The sequence below is a fragment of the Nyctibius grandis genome, chromosome 6 (assembly GCF_013368605.1).
Source record: "Nyctibius grandis isolate bNycGra1 chromosome 6, bNycGra1.pri, whole genome shotgun sequence".
Taxonomy (NCBI): Eukaryota; Metazoa; Chordata; class Aves; order Nyctibiiformes; family Nyctibiidae; genus Nyctibius; species Nyctibius grandis.
In genome coordinates, this window is record NC_090663.1 from 10,892,977 (window position 1) to 10,915,478 (window position 22,502).

Below are 22,502 nucleotides of genomic sequence, written 5' to 3' on the forward strand. Positions count from 1 at the left end.
AAACCAACCCATTTTCTCATAAATGGGTTTTAGCTATTTTTGGGTTTACTTTTTTTAGCTTACCAACCAAAGGGGACATACACCATAAACTACGTGAACTGAACCATCTCTAAGGTGACTGCTAATATTAATGGTAGCCTATGTTTCTCATGATGTCCAACGATTCTCTGGAATATAACTAACTGTTAGCTTACACTAAAATAAAATAGTTAAAAACAAAAAGCTTACTGCTTCTAAGTAAGATACTCAGAATCTCAAAGTAAGACTGCTACCACCATTTTGGTTCAGATCACTGGCACATTACGAAATAGTCTTTACGTACAGAATCATACTGCTTTTAACCCACCACAGACCCAGGAACTGGATATATCAAGTGGCTGATTCTGACTGAATGGATCTCTTCAATATTTCTCATGGAATAGGTATGGCAAGCGAGATTTGAGGACAGCTACCTCATGCAGCACACTACAGCGCTGCAATCTGTGAGTGACAGATCTTCTTAACCAAGCAGCGGTAATGACTTACCTACACTGGACCTTTGCCTTAACCTTGTTCCTGGAACAGCTTCATGTGAAACAGTCTTTAGAAATACAGAGTCAGCATTATTACTACAGAAAATTTCAACCCAGACAGCTAATGTTTGCCGAAGTTCTAGCCTACAGCAGAAAAATGTGGTCTCGAAAGGGAAAGGGATAATAATCTTTACTGGGGATCATACTGGAATACATGCTCAGAGAGAAGGTGCTTCAGAGAGCCTTCTGCCTATTCAGAACTTAGAAACACATTCTTGTGGTGCAAAACTACCCCTCCTGTCTTAAAAACTAACGTGTGAGTGAGCTTTTAGTTTAAAAGAATAAACAACATACTCCAAAACCAGGTCTGGTTACTTCTCACTAAATGAGAGGGAAGGAAAAAAAAAAGCCTCACCTGTATCTTGTTTTGATCTTTTTAATAACCAGTTGTAACAAAACCAAGTAACCATGAACAAGGTAACTGTACACATACATTCAGTAACTTCAGCTGTGTTAGTCTATAACTAAATTGTGTGAACTGACCTCAATGCTTGTTCCCTACTTACTCTTCACCCTGCCTCACATGAAACATTCATATACAGTGCAGCTCTGAGCCACTGCTCAAAGTCAGTAGAAATATTTTCGTTACCTTCAGTAGGAAATGTATGAGGCCAGGCACTGAAATGAAAGACTTTTCTGGCCTCTGTTTTAACTTCCTGTACCCCAGTGCTTGCTTTCATTGAACCGAATACCTTTCCTGACTAGCAGATTAGTATTTTTTTTTACAAGCAGGAATCCTCTGAGATTCACAGGTTTTTCCTTTTGACCTGACTGCTTATTTCAAAGACTGTTACTTGATTCAGATGCAAGATTTACATGATCCAAGATGTGCAACTTAAATTTATAATCTAATCATTTAATTTGATGGTGCAAATACAAAAGTGGCAATTAAGTGGACCAAAAAACATTTTCTTACAGGACAACCCTGTTCAATCCTTACTATTTCAGAAGGAATCCTTGGTAAATCCTGTTCAAAAACCACATTATCTCTTTTGTGTTAACAGATTGATCCCAAGAAGGAGAAAAAAAAATTTATAATTCATTGTGTTGAAGACCTTGAGAGATTCTGCTGGATAAGTCTTGCAAGTGCTTCTTTACCTAGCAAGAAAACAAAACACATCAAAGAAATTTTAGTAAGACAATGAATTCTCAGTATCATCTATTCAGATTTTGCTATCAGTATATGTGACAACAGGAAGAGCAGAGACCAGGGACATTTCAGGCATTTTAGAATTAGATCTATAAAAACCAGTTATGGATATCCCGTACTAAACATGGAGCACAGGTGTGCCTTAAACTTCCCCTCCGGAAGTCATTCAACTTGCGTGAAAAAATCAGCATTGGATAATCTACACACCCCCTAGTACTAAGTTAAACTTTCAGTGTGTATGTACACTGGATTTATACAGACCTTATATCCTAGCTCTTTTGTCTTTTCCTCCAGCATGGCATATTTCTCTTTGTTTCTGTTCAGATGATCCTTATCTCCAGTTCCCTCTATATGCTTCAGTTTCTGGTGGGAAATCTCTAATTGTTTCTGATAATGATGGTGTTTTTCAATTTTTGCTTCAAAGTGTTTAAGCTCCTCCTAAGACAACAAACACACACAGGTTCACAGGATTTTCTTTCCAAGGCTTCCTCTCTCTTTTCTTGCCAAGACATTCCAAATGCTATTTTACTAAGTCAAGCACAGAAAGCTTTTTCAGTTCTCTGCTTCTTAAGAATGTCTGGACAATATATTATATCATCACCACCCAGACATCCAATTTTGAAGGCAAGTGCTGAAAATGTCCCACTGCAGAGTCCTCAAATGGAGACTGCTGATGGCTGAGGTGCTGGGAGATGATAGCAGTGAATACCAAATAAAAGTTTATACATAAGAATAGTGGACTGGGGAGGAGGGAGACAGACAATTTTTCAGAGAAGCCTCTTTTCAAAATCAGGTCCTGGATTTGCTGTTTTCTGCTCAGACTTAAAATGTTTTCTGCCATGATGAATCGGAAATAGAATGACCTTAATTAACAAACAAAAAGCCCTCTTAGTTTGCCCCAAAGACAGTGGCCAGACTAACTGTGGTGTTCAGGGACATTATCAGAGACGGTCCTCAGATAACCTGGTACACTGCAAGGGGGAGCAAAGAATGAGTAATGTCTCTACCCACCAAAGCATGCTCGTTTGCTACTTCAAAGGCAGTAAATTCAGTTTCTCTGTGTCTTAGGACACATCCTCTGTGAATAGGATATGAACAGTTCAAACTGTTTAGCCACTTGTGGCAGCAGTTCTACGCATTACATCCAGAAAAACTCGGACAAACCCTACAGTGGAATCCCCCTGTTTGACAGAGCCCACTTAATTTTGGTCACTGGTGTGTTTCAGTCCTGGTGGCTCAAAAAATTCCTCTTATTTCAAGACAATTTTAAAAAAAAACATAAAAATCCATCATCCTAATAGTTTTTCAGTTTTTAAAGCCAAGGAGTTTTGTTTTCAACATTTCTGACAAGAAAATAGTTTCCTTTTGCTGTAGAACATTCCAGTCTGTTTTACGTACTCTGTTCAGGACCTCAGTTTGGGGTTTTACTGCTCTGATAAATCAGCACTTGCATCTTTCATTATGAAACCCTTATGAAGGCTGGTGGTGTGGCCAGTCAGGAGAAAACACTTCAGCTGCTCAAACAAGGCTGAATGGAATCAGCATGTGGTTCCTTTAATTCTGCTTTCATGGACTTTTTAAATAGGCAGATGTTTCACTGTGATTCTTACTGTCTCACTTTTGTTAGGACGTCCCAACATTCACAGTAACAAGACAGGTTGGATCTGGTGAAGAAGGCTTGCACGAATAAAGATTTCTACTAAAACAGGAAAATTAATAAGCATTTAATATATTTTCTTGCTTATGGAATTGGGTTTTTCTTTTTCACTGAGGCAGATATGAAGGCCAAATTTACCGCTCATGCAATTGTACAGTCCTGACCAAAATGTCCCACTGGGGTCAGCAGAAGCCTTGTTGCAGCCTTCAGCAGGCTCTCCTCTGACACTCCTAAAAGCAGGGCCACTGCAATCAGTGTAATTAAAACGTTTGTTTCATAAGAGAATTGGGCTGCATGTGATTTAAAGAAGTAAGATGGATCTTTGATATCTAAGAGAGACAGATTTCAATCCCTGTCCCAGGCAGTTAAAACTCTCTCATTACCTTATCTGGAAAAGAAGCTCAAGGTGTCCCTAACCGTGTCTTGGAGGGTAAGACAACATCATAAGTACATGCAACTCCATGAAATTGCCCTGAAGAGTTACTTCTCCAGGCTATCAATCAAAATCTATTCTGATAAACAGGCAGAGTCAGAAGAAAAAAAAAAAAACATTTTCTTAATGCAACTTGAAATAAATACAACCAGTATGAACCCCACAGGAATTAACTTCTAGAATATTTCCCTGAAAAGCAGTTTTTATCATGGTACTCGGTCAGTTCAACACAGCTCCAACACAGGAAGTTAGCAGTGCAAGAGGTGGGCATGAGAGGGAAATTGTTGAGTATGCAGAGTACACTGCTGCCCAAAGAAGTAACTGCATTAAGACATTGTGTAAGAGAGGGAAATCGGGTGCATTGGAAAGAAACAATCAGGGCCTGATCTTTCAAAGATTTAAAATATGCAACACTTGCTTTCACAGGATTCAGAATTTTCATTTTGCTGTCTATAACAGAACCATGCATATGACTAATTACATGCATGTTTATATATTTGAAATATTAAGAAAGCAGCATGACTCTTTTTTATGGTGTCTGAAGAGCAATACAGAAGGGGCTGCACTCAGAGTAACATCAAGTGTTTCTTTATGTGGGAAAATATCCATAAGAGATCTAACTGGAATTCTACTTACCCGGAAAGATTCAAGTTCTTTCTCAGTGAAATTGGCTGATTTGGCCATGTCCCACAAATCAATCACTCTTGGTTCTTCAAATTCTAAACAAACACATAGCAATAAATAAAAATCTGGACACAATGCTTTTATGCCTAGCTTCTGTGAAAGATGAACATGCTTTCTCACATACATACACACAGATATATTAAGCACTGCATTACTAATAGGTCTATTTAGACGAAAAGGGAGAAAAATCCAAGTACTTAGAACTACAGTATTGCTGTAGCAAGTATTTTTTCTAAAAAGAAAAAAAAAACCTATGAACTGAATAATGGCATTGCTTGCCCTGCATGTTGTCTCACTTACCTGCCTTCCCGGGGCGGAAGGCGTAAGATACCTTCTCATGTAGGCATGGAAGACAGAACTATCCTCTCTACAGGTTGTCCCTATCCTTTCATTAGGCTTCTGGTGTTGGCTTCTAAATAGAACAGGCTGCCAGTATCTCTTCAGCCGACTGTGGTCACACCATGTACTGTGATACTGTGACTACATCTTATTACTTGCTCACTGATTTTTAATTTTTTAAAATGAAATTAATCCCAAATAAGCATAAAACCCATGGTATCATACCACTGGTTGCGTCATATCCCTGGTGACTGACTTTACGCAAACGCTCAAACCCCTGATTGATGCTTCTTAGCTTGTCTTTGAGTTCTCTGTGTTTGTTGTGCAAGATTTCCTCTTTCACCAGGTTCTCTTCAGATGGGTTGATAACATTTTTGTGGATATCTGTTGAAGAAGAAAAGTGTTATTGATTGTGGGCCAAATCCTGTTAGGTCAAAAGCTCCAGAAATCCCCCAAATCTGAAGTGAGTAAAAGATGGTAAGTTTCCAGCATTTGAGCTGAGTGTAAATAAAGCATCAACACCACACCACACTTTTAAGAAGCAGTAATTCCTTTTGCAGGTCAATATTAAGATCAATGCCTCTTACTGCTCTGGAGGGTGGTATTACAGAAATGCCTTTTAACTCCTACTGGCCACCAGCCAAGATTTTAGTAAGGAAGTATTATTTTCCTAGGTTAGTAATATCTCAAGGAAATGGGATAGGGATGGTTGATGAGTCCTCTGCCGTCTTCCCTGGGCATTTCATGAACCAATCAGGACATCTGATGTTGAAATGACTTCCAGCAGCTTCCAGCTGACACTCTACAATGCAAATATCAAACTGCCTATAAGCTTTAGAATACTTTGGCTCTAACAATTTTAGCTACGATTAGTCCAGCAAGCTGGATTCAGATCCTCGATACTTTAATACACCTTAGGCTCAGTGCCTAAGATATTCAAGTATATCCTCTTGGGCTCCCAGCTAGTGAGATAAAACATGCATGTTCTGCAGACTTTAGGACCACATTTTGCAGCAGTGGATCTATGCTTGCTGCATAATTTCCAGCAAACTATTATGGCCATCACTGCTAATCTGATGGTATCTTCCCTGCTTGAAATGCAGGCAGAATCAGAAAACTGAAATGCCAAGATTTTCATTAGCTGGCAAGATTTTTGGCAGCTAATGCAGAACTAAACACAGCAAGTATCTGGAAATGTCAGCATCTGCAAGCAGTTCTGACAGAAATGTCAGACTTCAGGAGTTTCAAAGAAACTTGAAAACAATGGAGGCAATGGGCAGAAAAAAAGAGTTGTACTGATCTCAAAACGTCAGAGAAATGTTCAGGCACCTTCTGTTCTGCTCACGGTCTCCAGCAGAATATTGTATTCACGAATCTTTTCTTTGTGATGCTTAAATTCCCGCCAAAGCTTATCCAACTCCTCATCAGAGAACTTCCCAGAGGTCTTGGCCTGAAAGAAACATGAGCTCATTATGCTTTCCAGGCCAAGTGCTTTTAAGTGCACTCAACTGCCAAAATTTCTTCCCACTTCCCAGCACATTTAGAAAATTATTCAGTCCAGCTTTTCCTTAAGATCTTTTGGTTTAAATCCCTTTATACTAGTATGGGGTCAGGATTTAGGCATCGATGGATATGGTGGCTTTAATCATGTCAAAAGGAAGTCTGCTTCAGACTTATAAAGCTAGACTTGCTATGGACTACCCAGTGAAAAGGGTCTGCCATTTCTATTCCATGGGAAACAATTTAATACAGAAATAAGGGCCATGGAGCTCCATAGGCAACTGTAAGGGGACTGTTTGTATGAGGGATGCAGCCAGATAGTAAGCACAGTCTTTACTTAATCTCACTTTACTGGCAAGAGAAGATTTTATCACTGCCGTGCATTTGCTCCGCAGTGATTTTTTCCTCACTGGGCTACTTTTTAGCAATTAGTGAAGCACCCGTCAGACAGCTGGAGCACTACCCACAAATCTGGTGACTTATTTGTTGCAATGAATGATCAAAAGTGAATGTTTTTGATACCTATTTAGCCCCAACCCTTTCTTTTTGCTTAGGGAATATTTCTATCTAGTGCACTTTACTGTTCTCCAAAGCACATGACATCATGTCCCTTGCCAGAGCTGTATCTGGTTACAGTAACATTTTAAAACCCAGCAAATCTTTTTCTCTGCTTTACGACCACTGCACTAGACTGGTGTAAGAATTCTTTAGTTTCCCTGACCACTTGTTTCTTAAAACTTCAATTATTTAATTTTTGAAGATTGTGACTTCGCCTGTTTTAACTGCCCAGACTGACAGTATATTTTTTATTTTTTATGCATTAATGCAAATCCTGGAAACTTTCACTTGAATACCAGCTTGGGAAAGTCCTTATTTAACACCCCCCCACTATACATTTCACTTTTAAACAGTGTATGAAATGGTTCTATTTTAAATGCATCTTTTTAAAAATGCCCAGAAGCAACTACAAGAAAAACAGGAAAAACACCACAGGGGTACTACCACACAGTGTAATAGTCACAAAACAGTGAAATTTGAGGAAAAACTCTATTTGTCCTCAGTAGACCCAGGATCTTATCCTCTGTGCAGACTGATGTGGATGTTTACTTTGGCAAAGAAAACCTGCCGCTCCTGGTGACCTGGATGCAGGTGGGATGCCCTCAGGGCACAAAGATGGGATGCTGAACTGACCGTTTCAAGAGAGGAATAAGCAGTGTAAATTTTCAGGGTCCTGATGATGCTAATGGGCCAAACAAGCTTTTTCTTCCATGTCATTGCTGCACTTTCCTGCCCACTACAACCCTTTCTGTGTGCTACTTTTAGGTTTTTTCTTCCCCCAGAATTTTCCATGCAGAACAGGAGTAGTTTAGCAGCAAAAAACTCAAATTGAGTTACAGAGCACAGCAGCTTGGCCAGTACATAAAAGCAGAGTAGTAAAGCTATTCAATTCCAAGTCTAGGGGCTCTCAGAAGACACAGAGTTCAATGAAGAAACACTGATTTCCTACACCCCAGTTCCTGGAAACCTTTCTCACCTTGCTCCATAATTTTTCCAGTCTTGGATCATCTAGTGTATCACTTTCTGTACCATCTTTAACGTAGTTGGTATCAACTAGTTGAGAGTCCTTCTTTCCATTCATTCCATATTTAGTCATAATGACTGCAAGGGAATAGAAGATACGGAAACATTAGAACCAACTATGGATGTATGGAAGATGAGAGATTGCCTACATCCTTGACTCGCAGAGCTGTATTTTGCAGCTCACAGTGGACAAGCTAACAGTTTAAGCCACAGAGGTCCCAGCTTTAATGACCTCCTCAGAAAACATTAGGAGCAAAGGAATCTGTTAGCCTCCTGCAGCTACCTACTGATCTCCAAAGAACCCATGTGTGCTCAGTGTCTGGAAAGACAACCTGTTATTTAATGGTTCAAACACAAACACAGGTATCTAACCATGCATGTGTCTGATGCAAAGTTTAACCTCCTTCTGCAAAGATATACCTTACCATTTAAGTTGCGTCTGAGTTTGGCTTCTTTCTCTCCATCTTCATCTAGCCCTTCAGCCTTCAGTTTTTTCCAGCTTAGCTCATCCTTTTCTTGTATTTTTAGATCACTGTGCAACTCCGCCAGTTTCACAGCAGAGAGATGAAGCTAACAAGAACAGAGAAAGGTTTGTATTCAGTTATGTGGAGTCACCTCTTGCTGCAGTGTTTCCTCAGAAGCCAGTATAGATGCGTAGCCAGTATAAGACAGCATTTTTTCCTTTTACTCTAATGCTATGTATGCATCTGAATTTAAGGGCCTCAAGGTATGAGCCACTGCACACATAACATCTCTTGCCTGTGAACATGGCTATGTTCCCCCCAGCGTACTAGTGTTAACAGAGCAATCATGTAGCCTTCTCTCTCAGCTCTTCAGCTACTTGGACAACTGCAAAATGACACAAGGGTTAAAAATTTGTGTCCTTCTTTGGTGTTCTTTCAAGTAATATTTAAATGTGATTTTCCCCCCACTTTTAACAGGACTGCCTTCTAAAAATGATTCTACCTTAAAAATGTCCAGTACCAATAACAAAGAATGAGAAAAAAAATTTATTAAATCAATTCAGTTTCACTAATTCACAAAAGGCAGTAATGACCAAATTTCTCAAATATGCCATAGCACCACATGTGCTTTCTTGTGGACCACCTTCTAACCATATAGTTACAGTGAGCCAGTAAATTTTGCCAATATGATTTTGCAGACTACCAGGACACTAAGGATTGCCTCGCAGGTCAAAGAGCCATTTAGTCAATGATTTTTACTATGATCAAAGTGCAAAATTTCCCAAGATCACTTCTTAATATGGTTTATGTGCATTAAAAACATACAAAACCTAAAGGTATTCCTGTCCCACATAATAGAACAAAAAGATAAGATATTGAGGCTGAAGCTATGGAAAAAAAAAAAAAGATTTAAATGAATGATAGGTCATCTTGAAATTTTGTGAAATAAAGAGAAAACAGGAACAGAGACAATGACTAATATGCAGTTGGCTAAGCAGCACTCCTGTAAGTTGAGCCTGAACTTCTGAACTTCCAGATTTTAGACACTTTATTTATTCAGTTTAAAACAAAGAAATGTAACAAATCATATTAATGCTTCAGAACTTCTTTTGGGTGTGTTTATGCCTGTTAATAACAAGAAGGTGAAGTAAGGAAAACCCCAGAGAAGAGAGGAGATAAAAACCCATAAGCACTGTGACTTCCAATACAGTTCTGCCTGAGCTGTCTGAGTCCTCCTACCTCCGACCACTGAGCAGCCAGCTCCTGGGAGCTCAGATCCAGCTCTGAACCACCTGGGCTCATCTGTCCTAGGACAAGCTTATTTACTGGAGGGTTTTTATTTTGTCATTAAAATCAGATTACAGATTATAAAAATTCTCATTTTCAGTGAGGAAGCCATACGTTTAATAAACACAAGACTCAGAACTCAGTATTATTTTTAAACATCAGAATGATACTGAAAAGATTCAGCCATTCATTTGAGTGTCAGCAGGTTATTTGAAAGTAACTAGGAAAAACTTCATTATTTTGAGCTAATGCACTAAATTCCTATTGACAGGAATTCAGGAACCTATGCACATTACTGTTTCTGCTTTCAGCTTAGGCAGTCCTATTAATTACACAGAATCACAGAATCACAGAATGTTAGGGATTGGAAGGGACCTCGAAAGATCATCTAGTCCAATCCCCCTGCCGGAGCAGGATTGCCTAGACCATATCACACAGGAACGCGTCCAGGCGGGTTTTGAATGTCTCCAGAGAAGGAGACTCCACAACCTCTCTGGGCAGCCTGTTCCAGTGTTCGGTCACCCTCACTGTAAAGAAGTTTTTCCTCATATTTATGCGGAACCTCCCGTGTTTCAGCTTGCACCCATTGCCCCTTGTCCTGTCAAGGGATGTCACTGAGAAGAGCCTGGCTCCATCCTCATGACACTTGCCCTTTACATATTTATAAACATTAATGAGGTCACCCCTCAGTCTCCTCTTCTCTAAGCTAAAGAGACCCAGCTCCCTCAGCCTCTCCTCATAAGGGAGATGTTCCACCCCCTTAATCATCTTCGTGGCTAGTGCTACTGAATATAATTATTATACTGATTAGTCTAGTGCTACTGAATATAATTATTTGAATTTTTAAACTAAGTTTTCTTCCTGTATCTTGCACTTGGTTTACTGAAATAATTCACTAAAATCTAGAGTAGTTAGAATCACAGGTAAATAGAAAATGTATAGAACACATTAAAACTTATGATCCCTCTAATACTAAAGCAAAGGCGCATCTCTGTTGTCTTCTTTACCATATACTTTTGGGGAACTGCTTAATAAAAGCTAAGCACTTAGAAGGAATGATTTTTAGTATGTGCTAGAGTCATAAAAACTTAATCATGTACTTATTTGCTTTTCTGGAGCAGAACGACCTGGACAGCCAGAGTGTCACTGCTGCAATGGCACCAAATAACAATACTTTGCTCAGCAAGAATTGTGCCCTGATGCTTCAGGAGGAAGAACGAGTGAAAAGTTTGCTATAAATTGTGAAGGAAATGACCGATCATCTCAGTAGTTCTGTACTTTAATGTCGGCATTCAAGTAGCATGGACTTAATGTGTAGTTAGGCTGAGGAAATCCAGGAAAAAAAATCACCAGCAATAACCAATTAATTCAGCTCCTAAGTACTGCAAAAATAGGAGAACACAATCTTTTAAATGTATGACTTTATCATCAGAGACACACTATTGTATAAAAGATCACACAATGCAGTTTACGTTAGATAGTCTCTGCAGTTAGTGCAATCTCATAAACACATACAGTTTTGTGTTTTCTAAAAGTTCCAGAGAAGAATACCGGAACTTCTAAACATAATGTTTGGAGACATCATAAATCAAACATTTTAAACTCTTAATAAAAATTAAGGAACTACATTAAGCCCATTGCTCCTTAAGGGAAAAAAAAAGAAAGATTCTATTCAAATTTCTCCCAATTCCAATAATATTTTTCCAATTCTCATTATAATTTAGTAAGAAACTCAAGTAACTGTCCTTTTAAACTTGATAAATCCTTTGAAACCTATTGGAAGCCCCTTGCCTGTCCCATTTATATAACACAGAAGTGAATACATAGGCTAATTTAAAGTATATAGTTCAAGAACTGCTTCCTTCAAGATCATCTCAGTGTAGGACCCTGAATGACACCAGGTTAAAAATGTCAACAGGTAAGACTCCACATCACTTTACTAACATCAGTCATATGCTGGAATAACTAACTAGAAGCAGAGGTGAAAAACTAAGTGTAATGATTAAAAAACAAAGCACCAAGTTCCTTATGCTCTTTCCTTATTCCTCATTCCTTATGTTGCCTGGACATTAACATCCAAGACAGGTACCTGGCAATTCTGGGAACGAGTGCTGGAAATCCGTGAAACATTACAACAATTAAGTTGTTTGCTGTTTGCCTGGCTACAATCATTACCTGCAATATCATCACCTACACCCTTACTTCTGAGAGGAAAGGGTTCTTTACCACAATTTATTTAGTATGCCCTAGATTCTGGAGCGCACTGCTGCTTGGGGATGGCCAGGGAACTCCGATAACAAGAGATGCTAGAACTACACCAACGGCAACAACCACAGCACAGTGGATTCTTAGAGACTAGCAGGCCAAACCACATCTCTCATGAAACCTACATAATGTTCATCATTGGCTCAAATAACTATAGACTTAGGGTGACTAAGAACAACTCTGGTATTAAAAAACTTTTAAAGTTTTTACATAAAACATATACCTATGAAAAGAGATGCTGGAGAAAGATCAAATCCTCGCTCCCTCCCTCAGGGAAACAGGAAGGAATTCTGGCTTGCCAGTTCCTGGTTCCCACTAATGTTTTGAGGCTTTCTGAAGGACTGCTCATCCAGCTGTGTGTTGCAATGCTGAATTGCAATATCTATCTTTTATGCCAAAACAAAGGAGTTCTTTATTTGCAGTACTATCTTCACCACTACCAAAATGAAGGAAAGAGAGTTCAGCATTGGCACACACAAATACCTCAAAGCAGGTCTAACACACAGGCACATTTTTTCTCTTCTTTCAGACTTTGCCCAGCCATCCTGAAAAACCACTTCCTAAAACACAGGCTGGGTGTCAGTTGTACTCAAAAGTGAAATTTAGATGGTGGCAAATTTAGTTCAAGTGGGTGTTGCCTCTCCAAAATCTGGCTCACAAATACATAATTTACTAAAGCTTAGTTCTTTAGTCTGACAGAGTTAACTTCATTTTACATTTTAGCATCTTAACGTAGATGACGTAAAGCATCTCAAACCTGAATTCCAGAAGGTCCAGGTATGAAAATGAAAAAAGACTGTAATTGGAAAAGAGGAAACTGACAATACTATCATTATAGTTTATTTCTAGTCTCCATGTTTTCTTCTTCACCTGGCAGTTCACAGCTGGAGTTTCATTATCACACACTACCCTATCCCCCATCCCATCCTTCTCCCATTCAGGGAAGGAGTATTTTGACACCTTTCAGCACGTTGCGAGGCAGCATTATGGCAGGGGTTCTATTTTTTGACTAAACCCAGGGATGTCGTGCCTCTAATTCAATAGCTCAGGCTGGGGAATATCTATCCAGGATACAGGAAACCCAGAATTAATATTAACTATATTCCTTTGCCTGAAAGAACTGAACCTTTACCAGCCATGACCCTAACTTCCATGCTCCACAATATTCAGGGGATGAATATGGGTGTGCAGTGCGCTCCTTCCCTTCTGTTGGAGCTGTTCTGCCTAGCTGTAATTAAATATTTCCACTGTAATTAAATATTTTATTGTATTTTCACTTTAATTAATTTTTTTTTTTAGCTCAGAGTGAGAGAAACTCAAGTATCACTGTCAAAATTAAGACTCTCATCTGTGAACAGTGGTACCCATTTGTTGGTCCTCCCGCATGCGACTACATCACTTGGTATAAATGATGGTGGCATAACCACCAAGGTGGAGGGCTTCTTATTTTCCTGTGCTGCGAGCTCCTGTCCTGTGCTGCGAGCTCCTGTCCTGTGCAAAGTCGGAGCTAAGGCCATCACCTTCAGACAGATGAGAGCATCACACCCCTTAACAAAAGGGCTAAAGCATTCAACCAGTGAGTACAGGAGCCAGTCTCAGATCCTCCCGGGTACCAAATGGACTTCACCCTCTCTTCCACTTCCTGGGCATGTGGTTTAACTGATGGATTTAAACATGGGAAGATCAACACTTCCCATGACACAGACACATACGGCAGGGGAGGGGAAGGAGACACCTCCTGAAGGAAGACCTGACACAGCACCGCTGCTCCCAGCCGTCTGGGACAGTCCCGAGGGAGCCGGGCTGTGCGGGAGCCGCCCGTCAGGGACAGCCAGGCCTGAAAACCAAACAAAACCCACGGCAGCCCGGAGGCCCAACGCCAAGCCGGGGCCTGTCGAGGCGACGCCGGGCCGGACAGCCTGGGTTCCTCCTCACACACAAGTCCCCCCCTCCACTCGTCGCCCGCGCCGCTTCTCCCGCCGCACCCCATCTCCTGAGGCGGCTGACAGGGCATGAGTGTCCGAAGCGGCCAAGCCCGACCCTCGGTCCCCCTCAGAGCTCTGCCCGAGCACCCCCTCGCAGCTCCGCCACGGGCCCCGCTCCTCCCGCGCCGCCTCACTGACCCGCTGCGCCTTCTCCCAGACCTGGTTCAGCCTCACAACCCGGAACTCCCCGATCTCTCGCCGCTTGGCGCCGGCGGCCGCCAACCCCTCGTTGGCCTCCCGAGAGTACTTGCTGGCCTGGAGGCCAGCGGCGAGGAGGAGCGAGGCACCTAGAGCCACCAGAGCCCGCGGCGCCGCCATGTCGCGCTGGGCGGGGAACTACAAGTCCCGAGATGCCGGGCGGGTTCCCGCCCTCAGGGCCCGGGCGGGCGGTGCTGAAGCGGGAGCTGCGCGGCGTCCTCGGCGGGGGAGCGGCGTGTTTGTGTGCCGAAACAGGCTGAAAATCCAGTTTGGGTCGAAAATATAGTGTCTAGTTTGGGGTCTGGGTAGCGTGAGAAGAATTAGGTTTGGGCTGTTTCTCTTCAAGCGGCCTCATGTCATTCTCCTGAGTGTTTGCTTCACAAAATATGGAAATATGCTGAATGTGGCAGTTTTTGTGGGTGGTTTGTATTTTTGCAGCCTGTAGTAACTACAGCACAGGCTCTCCTGCATCCTGTGTGTCCCTCAGCGAGGTGTTTCTATCAGCAGTGTGAGGAAAAGGGGACACGATGGGTTTAAACACCACCCCTTTGATCGAACAAAGTTTTCAGATGTTAGCACAACGTTCAAGAACATACATGAAAAGAAAAGGCAGCTCAGGAAGGGTGGAAGGCCTGAACGGGGAGCAGTTCCTCAGTAGTCCCTATGAGGGGAAGGAGGACTCTGTCCTCCCTTGGAGGTGGTAGTGGAGGACACCTCTACCCAGGGCAGCACATAGGGTTTGATGGTGTGGGGAGAAAGAGGATTGTGAGAAAAGTAATAATGAGTAAATTGGGTTGTTATTGAGGGGTGAACTGTGGGAATGGCCCTGAGGTTGGTGGTGTGTGCTGAGAGTGTAGCTCTTGGGCAGGAGTGCCCAGTCCTACATGGTGCCAACCTCCCTTCACAGTGCTTCCTCGTCAAGTAGACAGTCAAGCAGTGCAGTAGGCAACGGGAAGTCTTTGGAGGGGATTAAGTCAAGCTGTATTAAGAAAAAAAAACATGATGCTGTGAAAATGCCTAATATTTAATCCAGAGTTGGTATATATCCTCCCCGGTTTAAAAAAAAAATCTGCTAAAATTGAGTGCTACTATGAAAGAAGTGCAGGAGATGCAAAGCATGCTCCATGTGGGTGTTTCTGAGGGGAAGGCGGTGAGAAAGCTGTTCCTTCTCTTGTCTTGATAAATCCTCTTCTGCACACTGCAAAGCTTATGTGGTATGGGGTCTTTGGCATTTATGTGTCGGGTTTGTTTAGCAAGGTAGTGGTGAGGTTACTTTCCCGAGCCTAGCTGGTGGTGGAGGGAAAGGTTCACTTCATAAATTCACCTTAGATCTCATGTGTGACCTTAAGCAAATTAAAGCATGGCTCTATAGTACTCTCAACACCAAACCCTCACACGTTATAAATCAGTCCTATGAAAACAAATAGATTGCCTAAACTATAACGAGATTTCTGAAAACCATGCCCTGGGGAGGATTTTTACTGAACTCTCATTTTTGCCTTGTGAACAATATAAATGTCTTGTCTTTTCTCTTCCACATTTTCCCAAGTCAACGCAGAGATTCTCGGTCATATGAACCTAGAAGTTGTTGCTGTAAGACTAAATTGCAGAAGTGGGCAAAAGTATTACGGTATACATTGCACTGAAGAGCAGTTGAAGTGAGCATTGAAGTATACATTGAAGCATTGAAATATAGTGAAATTATCATGGCAAAAGAAGCCCATCAGCCTTACCCAAATCTTGCAGAGCTCTCCATGTCAATTTTAGGATTTAGATCTTGTTTTAGTCTCATTATTACAGTATATATATGTATTGTCTGTCATTTGAAGTGTTGATTGAGTTTTCAGGCTCTCTGCAAATAAATTAGACCTACATGCTATATAGACTCCCATGCTATGTAAACTCTTACAGGTTCCCACTCTTTTTCTTGTGTTGAGCGTATTTGTGCATAGCTTTATGCATTTGTTTGCTTGAGTTTTTTGGGCTACACTGGGAAAATTTTTAGAAATAGGTAGGGAATGCAGCACCATTAGTTTGCTTATGCTGGCTTGTTGGATCTCACTCTCCAGTGCCCTTACATCTGTGTCCAGTGTGTATTCAGTATCACCACTTGGTATTGTTCAGTATGTCCTGGCCCAAGTGCTTCACTCCCAGAAGTAAAAAGCCAAAATAACTCTATGGACTTCTGTATAGAGACTTTGGATTTACATTGCTGTTGATGAGGCCAAACTCATCATAGAGTGCACCTTAGTGTAAATAACAAACGTGCAGTGGGAGGTAATGGGAAATCAGCTCCATCGTTTCCCTTTCCTGTGCACTTCAAGTCAAATTCACCATTTTTCCCTAGCAGAGTTGAAAAGCAGCTCAGCTGAATCCCTGGGACTGTGCCAAAACTGATATAAGCAATGGAAGTCTTAAGCTGTTGTGGACTCTATTGTTCACATTCTTCCAGAGGGCTGTAGCTGAGTTGATAGACCATTGCTTTTTGTGTATTCATTCTTTATTCTTATTAAAAAAGAAACATTAACAAAACATGATGTAGACCACATTCAGAAGTTTGTCTTCTGCCCTCTGCTCACTTGAAAAACAAAATTAGAGAAAATTGGCGTGAGGATGACATTGTAAAAGTCAGTGAAAAGATCAGAGAAAGTCTTAGTTAAAAGAAAGACAGAAGAAAGTCTGATGGCACTTACGGAATAGTGCAGGGTTCCTGGTAGAATAAAAGAGAGGAGGACTTTGAAGTTTATGTTCAGAGGCTTGCATGTGATTTAAATTATGTTCTTCTGAGTATGGTGTCAGGAGATTTTTTTCCTTTAAGATTCAGTGTAAGAGCTGGACCAGCTGCTTCTGGCTTCAGTTTTACCAAAACCAGCTCGCCATTCAATTTGTCCCTTCACATATTCTATGTATATCTAAAAATTTGTGCAAGTGATAGAAACTGCCCAGTGTTTCAAATACTGTGTTGCAGAGCTCTGGAAATGAGAGCAGTTGTGGCCTTTCTCATTTCCATCTTCTATCCTAGCAATACGGTCTGCAGGCTGAGCCTAGCTAGCCAGGATGCAGGGAGAGTAGGATAAGTGTGGTGGGTTTGTAAGGGTGCTGCTGGCTGTTTCCAAATATGCCCTCACTCGGCCTGCCCTGGACCCTACGGAGGGTGTACTGAAGTGATGTCTGTGAACCTTTGGCAAACAGTAACCTTTGCCAAAAGTCTGCCCCAGATGGAAAGTCATGTGTGAGATGTTTGCCAGGATGCCTTTCCCTTCCCTCTGGGAGACCACAGATATCTCCGTGTAGTGACATGGGCCGTACAAGTTTTAGGACTTTTCTTTTCCAATGTCCCACTCCTAGACATCCAAAAGTTTAGCAAAGAACAACACCATTGCATATTTTTTTTGTAAGACTGACAAGGTGAAATATAAATCTTGATTTTATGACCTTCTGTCCTCTCTGTAATGAGTGATTTTCTTAATAATTGAGCATTGGTAAAACTCCCACCAAACCTATCACCTCTTCCCAACCACAATTCTCATCCCATGTGTGAAAAAACAGTCCTACAGGCAGTGGGCTAACCTTTTCTACCTTTTATTTTTCAAATCCTGGTCCTCATTCTAGCTGTCCCAGGAGCAGCACTCAAGGGAATCAAATCTGTATCAGAGTTTTAGGAGAGCTGCTCGCTCTTCCCATCCAGTTCTTTCACATTTCCTCCGTATGGCTCATTGTCCTGTAACAAATGCACTTCAACTTTTCATTCTCCAAAATCTAGCCCAAATCTTAACTTTGATAATATCCAGGTCAATGGGAGACATACATACCTCTGCCAAAGTACTTCTACACCTTTGTCACACTGCATTTCATCTTTAAAAGCCCAATTTGATCAGTAATAAACTGACCTACCGAACTCTTTATTTGGAGAAAGTCCTCATTCTCCAAACCCTAGTCCTAATTGTCCTTCCAGCCAGAATATAACTCAAGACAGGTTTATCTATATTAAAACAAAACCCATGCTGTTTCCAACTAACTCCCTCATTCTACTTGTCTGTGCAGCCTGCAGTAAATATTCTTTATGACTCTACTTCCAGAAGTGTAAACCTGACCATAATGATGACACTATACAGAAACAGACTGTAGCTGTATTTTGCAAAAATAAAAAACCTCAACAACGTAATTTCTCATCTGTGTTTCTCACTCTACTTCTCCAAAGCCAACACTTAAGAGTTTCTAAGTGGTACTGAACATTGAATCACAGAATGGGTTGGGTTGGAAGGGACCTTAAAGATCATCTAGTCCCAACCCCCCTGCCACGGGCAGGGACACCTTTCCACTAGACCAGGTTGCTCAGAGCCCCATCCAATCTGGCCTTGAACACTGCCAGGGAGGGGGCATCCACAGCTTCTCTGGGCAACCTGTTCCAGTGTCTCATCATCCTCACAGTAAAGAACTTCTTCCTCATATCTAATCTAAATCTACCCTCAGTTTAAAACTGTTACCCCTCATCCTATCACTGCACTCCCTGATCAAGAGTCCCTCTCTGTCTTTCCTCTAGGCCCAGTTTAAGTACTGGAAGGCTGCTATAAGGTCCTCACTGGGGCTGCGGCATCCAGGACCACCAGCACTCACCCCTTCTCTGACTGCTCCCATCCTGCTGGGCACAAGCACTGGGCGATGTTGCAGGAGCTGTGCCACCAGTAATGGTCATTGAAGGCCGTGTCCTCCTCCCAGGCAGCATCCCTGCAGGAGCTGGGGAGCACTCAGCCCGGGGGGCGAGCGGGAGTCCCCGCTGGCACCCGCGGAGGCAGGAGGGGACCGGCCAGAGCAGCGCGGAGCGGGAGGGGGGCAGCGAGGAGGGCGCCGACCTGTTGTGGATTTTGATGCTGAGGTGAAACATCTCTGCCTGGAAGGTGTGTGTGTCCTGGCAGAACAGGTAGCAGAAGTGGTGCAGGGCAGAGCGCAGTGCCTGGCCCTCTGTCAGAGCTGGCATCAGCGGCAGAGGGGTCCCGCTCACTCCCCTGGAGCTGGGTAATGAGGTGACAACGGGAGTGATGTCAGGGGCTGGAGGCAATGCTGCCTACCTGGATGCAGTGGCAGTGGAACCAGGTGCTGGCACAGATGGGACAGACCAAGGTGTCATAGCAGGGATGCCCCGCTACCGCCTCCTGGCATGAGGCAGGGGGTCTGGTCCTGCTGCACTGCCCGCATCCACTGCACTGGCCGGTGCTTCCAGCAGAAGGCCCTGGGGGATGGAGGTGACGGCTCAGCCCCAGGCCTCATCTGCCCCGGCCCCGACTCTGGCCCTGTGGGGCTGCTGCACTCACTTGAGCTCCCTGAAAAACTGGGAGATGCAGCATTGCTCGCTGCCCCAGGGGAGGTGGAATCTTTGTCCCAGCAGGTGACTGAGTCACCTCGCAGCCAGCAGATGCAGCACCTCAGGGGATGGCTCAGGGGCAGCCGGTGTCAGCCCTATGTGCCCTCGGGGAGCTTGGTTAGCCCTTGCCCAGCACACCTGGTGGACTGCCTGGCCAGAGACAGTGGACCACTGATAAAGCCACGTACCCTCTCAAAATCCTCAGTTTCTGCAGAAATGGGCCTTTTTGGATAAATGAGGATCTGGTGTGTTGCTTGCAGCTGGCTGCCAGAGCATCCCTGAGGGGTTGCTGACCTGTGCAGCGCCAGACATGGGGCATGGGGACTATGGTGGGGATACTTTCCCCCTGGCCTCACCTTCCGTGCTACCCACTTCAGCTCCTGCTGGATGTCAGGGAAGAGGAGGCCGTAGAAGCCCTCTTCATCAGCCCCTCTCTGGCTCAGCCCGCTGACGTGGTACTGCAAGAGCGGAAAAAAGGATGTGTGCTGGGGGCTGTCCCCGGTGCGGGGCCAGGGAGCGGCAGGTGTTGAGCCCTGGGGACTTGCCGAGCAGTTCTCATCGTGAGAGAGAGCCCAGCTGCTCTGGGTTGCAGTCAGCCCGCTGGCAAAGCCTGCACACTGCCAGGGGACAGCAGCACCGTGCTGGGGTGCCAGTGGGGGTAATGCCGGGAGCAGAATGGGGGAGGGGCCAGAGCACCTTCACACAGTGTGGGGGCCTCTGCTTGCACAGCTGGGCACCGGCCAAAATCCCCTCTGGCGGGTGCCCGGGGGGATGCTCTGCACTCACCTTCTTCCTTGGGAACCTGACCCTTCATTTTGGTGGGAGAGAGGCGCAGAGGAGGGTCCTGCCTGCTCCTCCAGCAGCGCTGGGGGACAGTGGCGGGGGGAGCTGCAGCACCCTGCAGCGCTGGGACCTCCACTCCATCACCGCAAGGGGCTGTAAGTGAAGGTGATGGCTTGGCATGGGACCGTTCTGATCCTCCAGTGTTTGGGGCAAACACATCACTGAGCTGGCGGCAGATGCCCAGGGGGGCTGCCTGGCCCAGAGGTTTGTGACTCAGCTCCACACATGCTGTGCGGGGAGGGCCCCGAGAAATGGCAACCCCTGGGTGAGATGCTGGTGTCACCCCATGGGGATGTCTGGGTCATGCTGGGGGGCAGGAGCTGAGCCCAGGCTGGGGAGGGGAAAGCTCTGCGGGAGCTGTCATGGGGCCGAGGCTGCCCTGCCCAGGGTGGGCAAGGAAACCAGGGTGTGGGAGGGCAAGGGGGTCCCCATGGGTCCCTTCTCTCGTGTCAAGGCTCCAGTAGGGACTTCAGAGACACCCAAAAGGTTTAATAATCCAAACACTTTATTTAGGCATCAAAATTCCTGACTCCTCATTAACAGGTATGTCAATACCTTTTAAATTGCTTTTATATTTTCACTTTCTTAGCAAAAAAAATTTAGTTTAACAAATATATGTCAATTAGAGTAAATTTTCCCACTGAAGAAGGATGCAGCTCAAGCACTCTGTTGCATGTCTGATGCCAGGGGCCGAGCCTGCTGAACTGGGGCGGCAGCGGGGAAGGGTCAGTGCTGCAGCATCTGGAAGTGCTTCAGGTGCCTCTGCACCCAGGGCGCCTGGGGGTCCGCGCACACCTTCGTCCCCTTACGAGTGACCAGGCTGCCAGGAGAAAACCAACGTTGGATCATTCAGCCGGGGTAGCGGGGTGCCGGTGCCAGGTCCCTCTGACAGCACCCTGGGTGTCCCTGGCCATGCCGCCTTCCCTCTCCCGGCCACCCTCAGACATGCTTGAGGCGGTGCCCTGGCTGTCACACCCAGACCCCTGGCAGCCTTGGGTACTCACATCACTGCTGGCAGGCTGCATCTGCTGCTGGTGAGGTAGGCAGAGGTGATGAGGCGGCGTGGGATGGGGACGTGCATGTTCTGAAGCAGCAGAGGATGGGGACGTTGTCTGTGGGAACAGAGAGACAGCCCCAGTGAGAACCCATGCTGTGGCAGAGGCTCTGCCTGGGGCTCCCAGGGGATTCACCATCACCTGTGCTGTATCCCCCGGGGACCCTCCCTGGAAACCTCCATCCCCAGGGCTGAGTCCCAGCACTGATGGTGACCACTTGCTCCCAGCCCTCCCCATGGACATGAGGGTCTCATCAATGGGGATGGGGCTCTCTCCCAGGGAGGGACTGCAAACCTGGCATCTGGGAGGATGCAGTAACGCTGGAGTCATCGAGATGGGCCTTGGCCAGGGAGCAGATGGCCACGAGGAGCAGAGTGGCCAGAGCGGCTGCAGGAACCTTCATGGTGCTGCAGAGGCCGAGGGAACCACGAGCGGGGCTGGAGATGGAGTGGCTGTGGGGCTCTCCTCTGCACGATGCTTGGCCCCTGCTGCTGCTGCCCTCCTTTTATCCCCTGTCCGCTGGGTGGGCACAGGGTTTCAAGGAAAGAAAATGCGTGCATCATACTGGGGAAATTATGTCAGGATCGCACAGTTTTGCTGAGCCGTGGAAGGCAAGGAAACCACAGAAGGGGAAGCACCAGCCATGGGGCTCTGAATTTCAGATGCAAGAGAGAACAAGTGTTCTGAGGAGCGGCTGAGGGAACTGGAGTTGTTTAGTCTGGAGAAAAGGAGGCTGAGGGGAGACATTGCTGTCTACAACTACCTGAAAGGAGGTTGTAGCAAGGTGGGGGTCAGTCTCTTCTCCCAAGTAACAAGTGATAGGATGAGAGGAAACAGCCTCAAGTTATGCCAGGGGAGGTTTAGATTGGATATCAGGAAAAATTTCTTCACCGAAAGGGTTATCAAGCATTGGAACAGGCTGCCCAGGGAAGTGGTGGAGTCGCCATCCCTGGAGGTATTTAAAAGATGTGGTGCTTAGGGACATGGTTTAGTGGTGGACTTGGCAGTGCTGGGTTAACGGTTGGACTGGATGGTCTTAACGATCTTTACCAACCTACACGATTCTATGATTGTATGCTATGACATTCACGGTGCTGCAGGGGCCAAGGGAACCATGAGCGGGGCTG

General features: G+C 44.5%; 2 protein-coding genes across 2 annotated transcripts; both read right to left on the reverse strand.

Annotated features, from left to right (window-relative positions):
- Positions 1–934: 934 nt before the first annotated feature.
- LRPAP1 (LDL receptor related protein associated protein 1) lies at positions 935–14,243 on the reverse strand. Its single transcript, XM_068404252.1, has 8 exons — positions 14,056–14,243; positions 8,342–8,486; positions 7,870–7,994; positions 6,165–6,285; positions 5,061–5,219; positions 4,449–4,531; positions 1,984–2,160; positions 935–1,670 (listed from the first exon to the last, which is right to left on the reverse strand). The coding sequence occupies exons 1-8, from the start codon at positions 14,233–14,235 to the stop codon at positions 1,605–1,607; spliced, it is 1,056 nt and encodes a 351-aa protein (XP_068260353.1). The 5' UTR covers positions 14,236–14,243; the 3' UTR covers positions 935–1,604.
- Positions 14,244–18,728: 4,485 nt separating this feature from the next.
- On the reverse strand, positions 18,729–20,401 carry LOC137664711 (G2/M phase-specific E3 ubiquitin-protein ligase-like). The gene is given in 12 exon segments (XM_068403092.1): positions 18,729–18,843; positions 18,969–19,075; positions 19,185–19,275; positions 19,277–19,345; positions 19,428–19,497; positions 19,500–19,537; positions 19,829–19,935; positions 20,023–20,035; positions 20,037–20,094; positions 20,264–20,303; positions 20,305–20,334; positions 20,336–20,401. Coding segments are annotated over 12 exon segments (804 nt in total).
- Positions 20,402–22,502: the final 2,101 nt, after the last annotated feature.

Coding starts and splice junctions, on each gene's coding strand:
- LRPAP1 (XM_068404252.1), bottom strand. CDS start 14,235: ATGGCGGCGCCGCGGGCTCTGGTGGCTCTAGGTGCCTCGCTCCTCCTC. Junction 7,995..8,341: donor ACTCAGACGCAACTTAAATG/GTAAGGTATATC, acceptor ATTCCCTTGCAG/TCATTATGACTAAATATGGA. Junction 4,532..5,060: donor GGGATATGACGCAACCAGTG/GTATGATACCAT, acceptor GTGTTTGTTTAG/AATTTGAAGAACCAAGAGTG.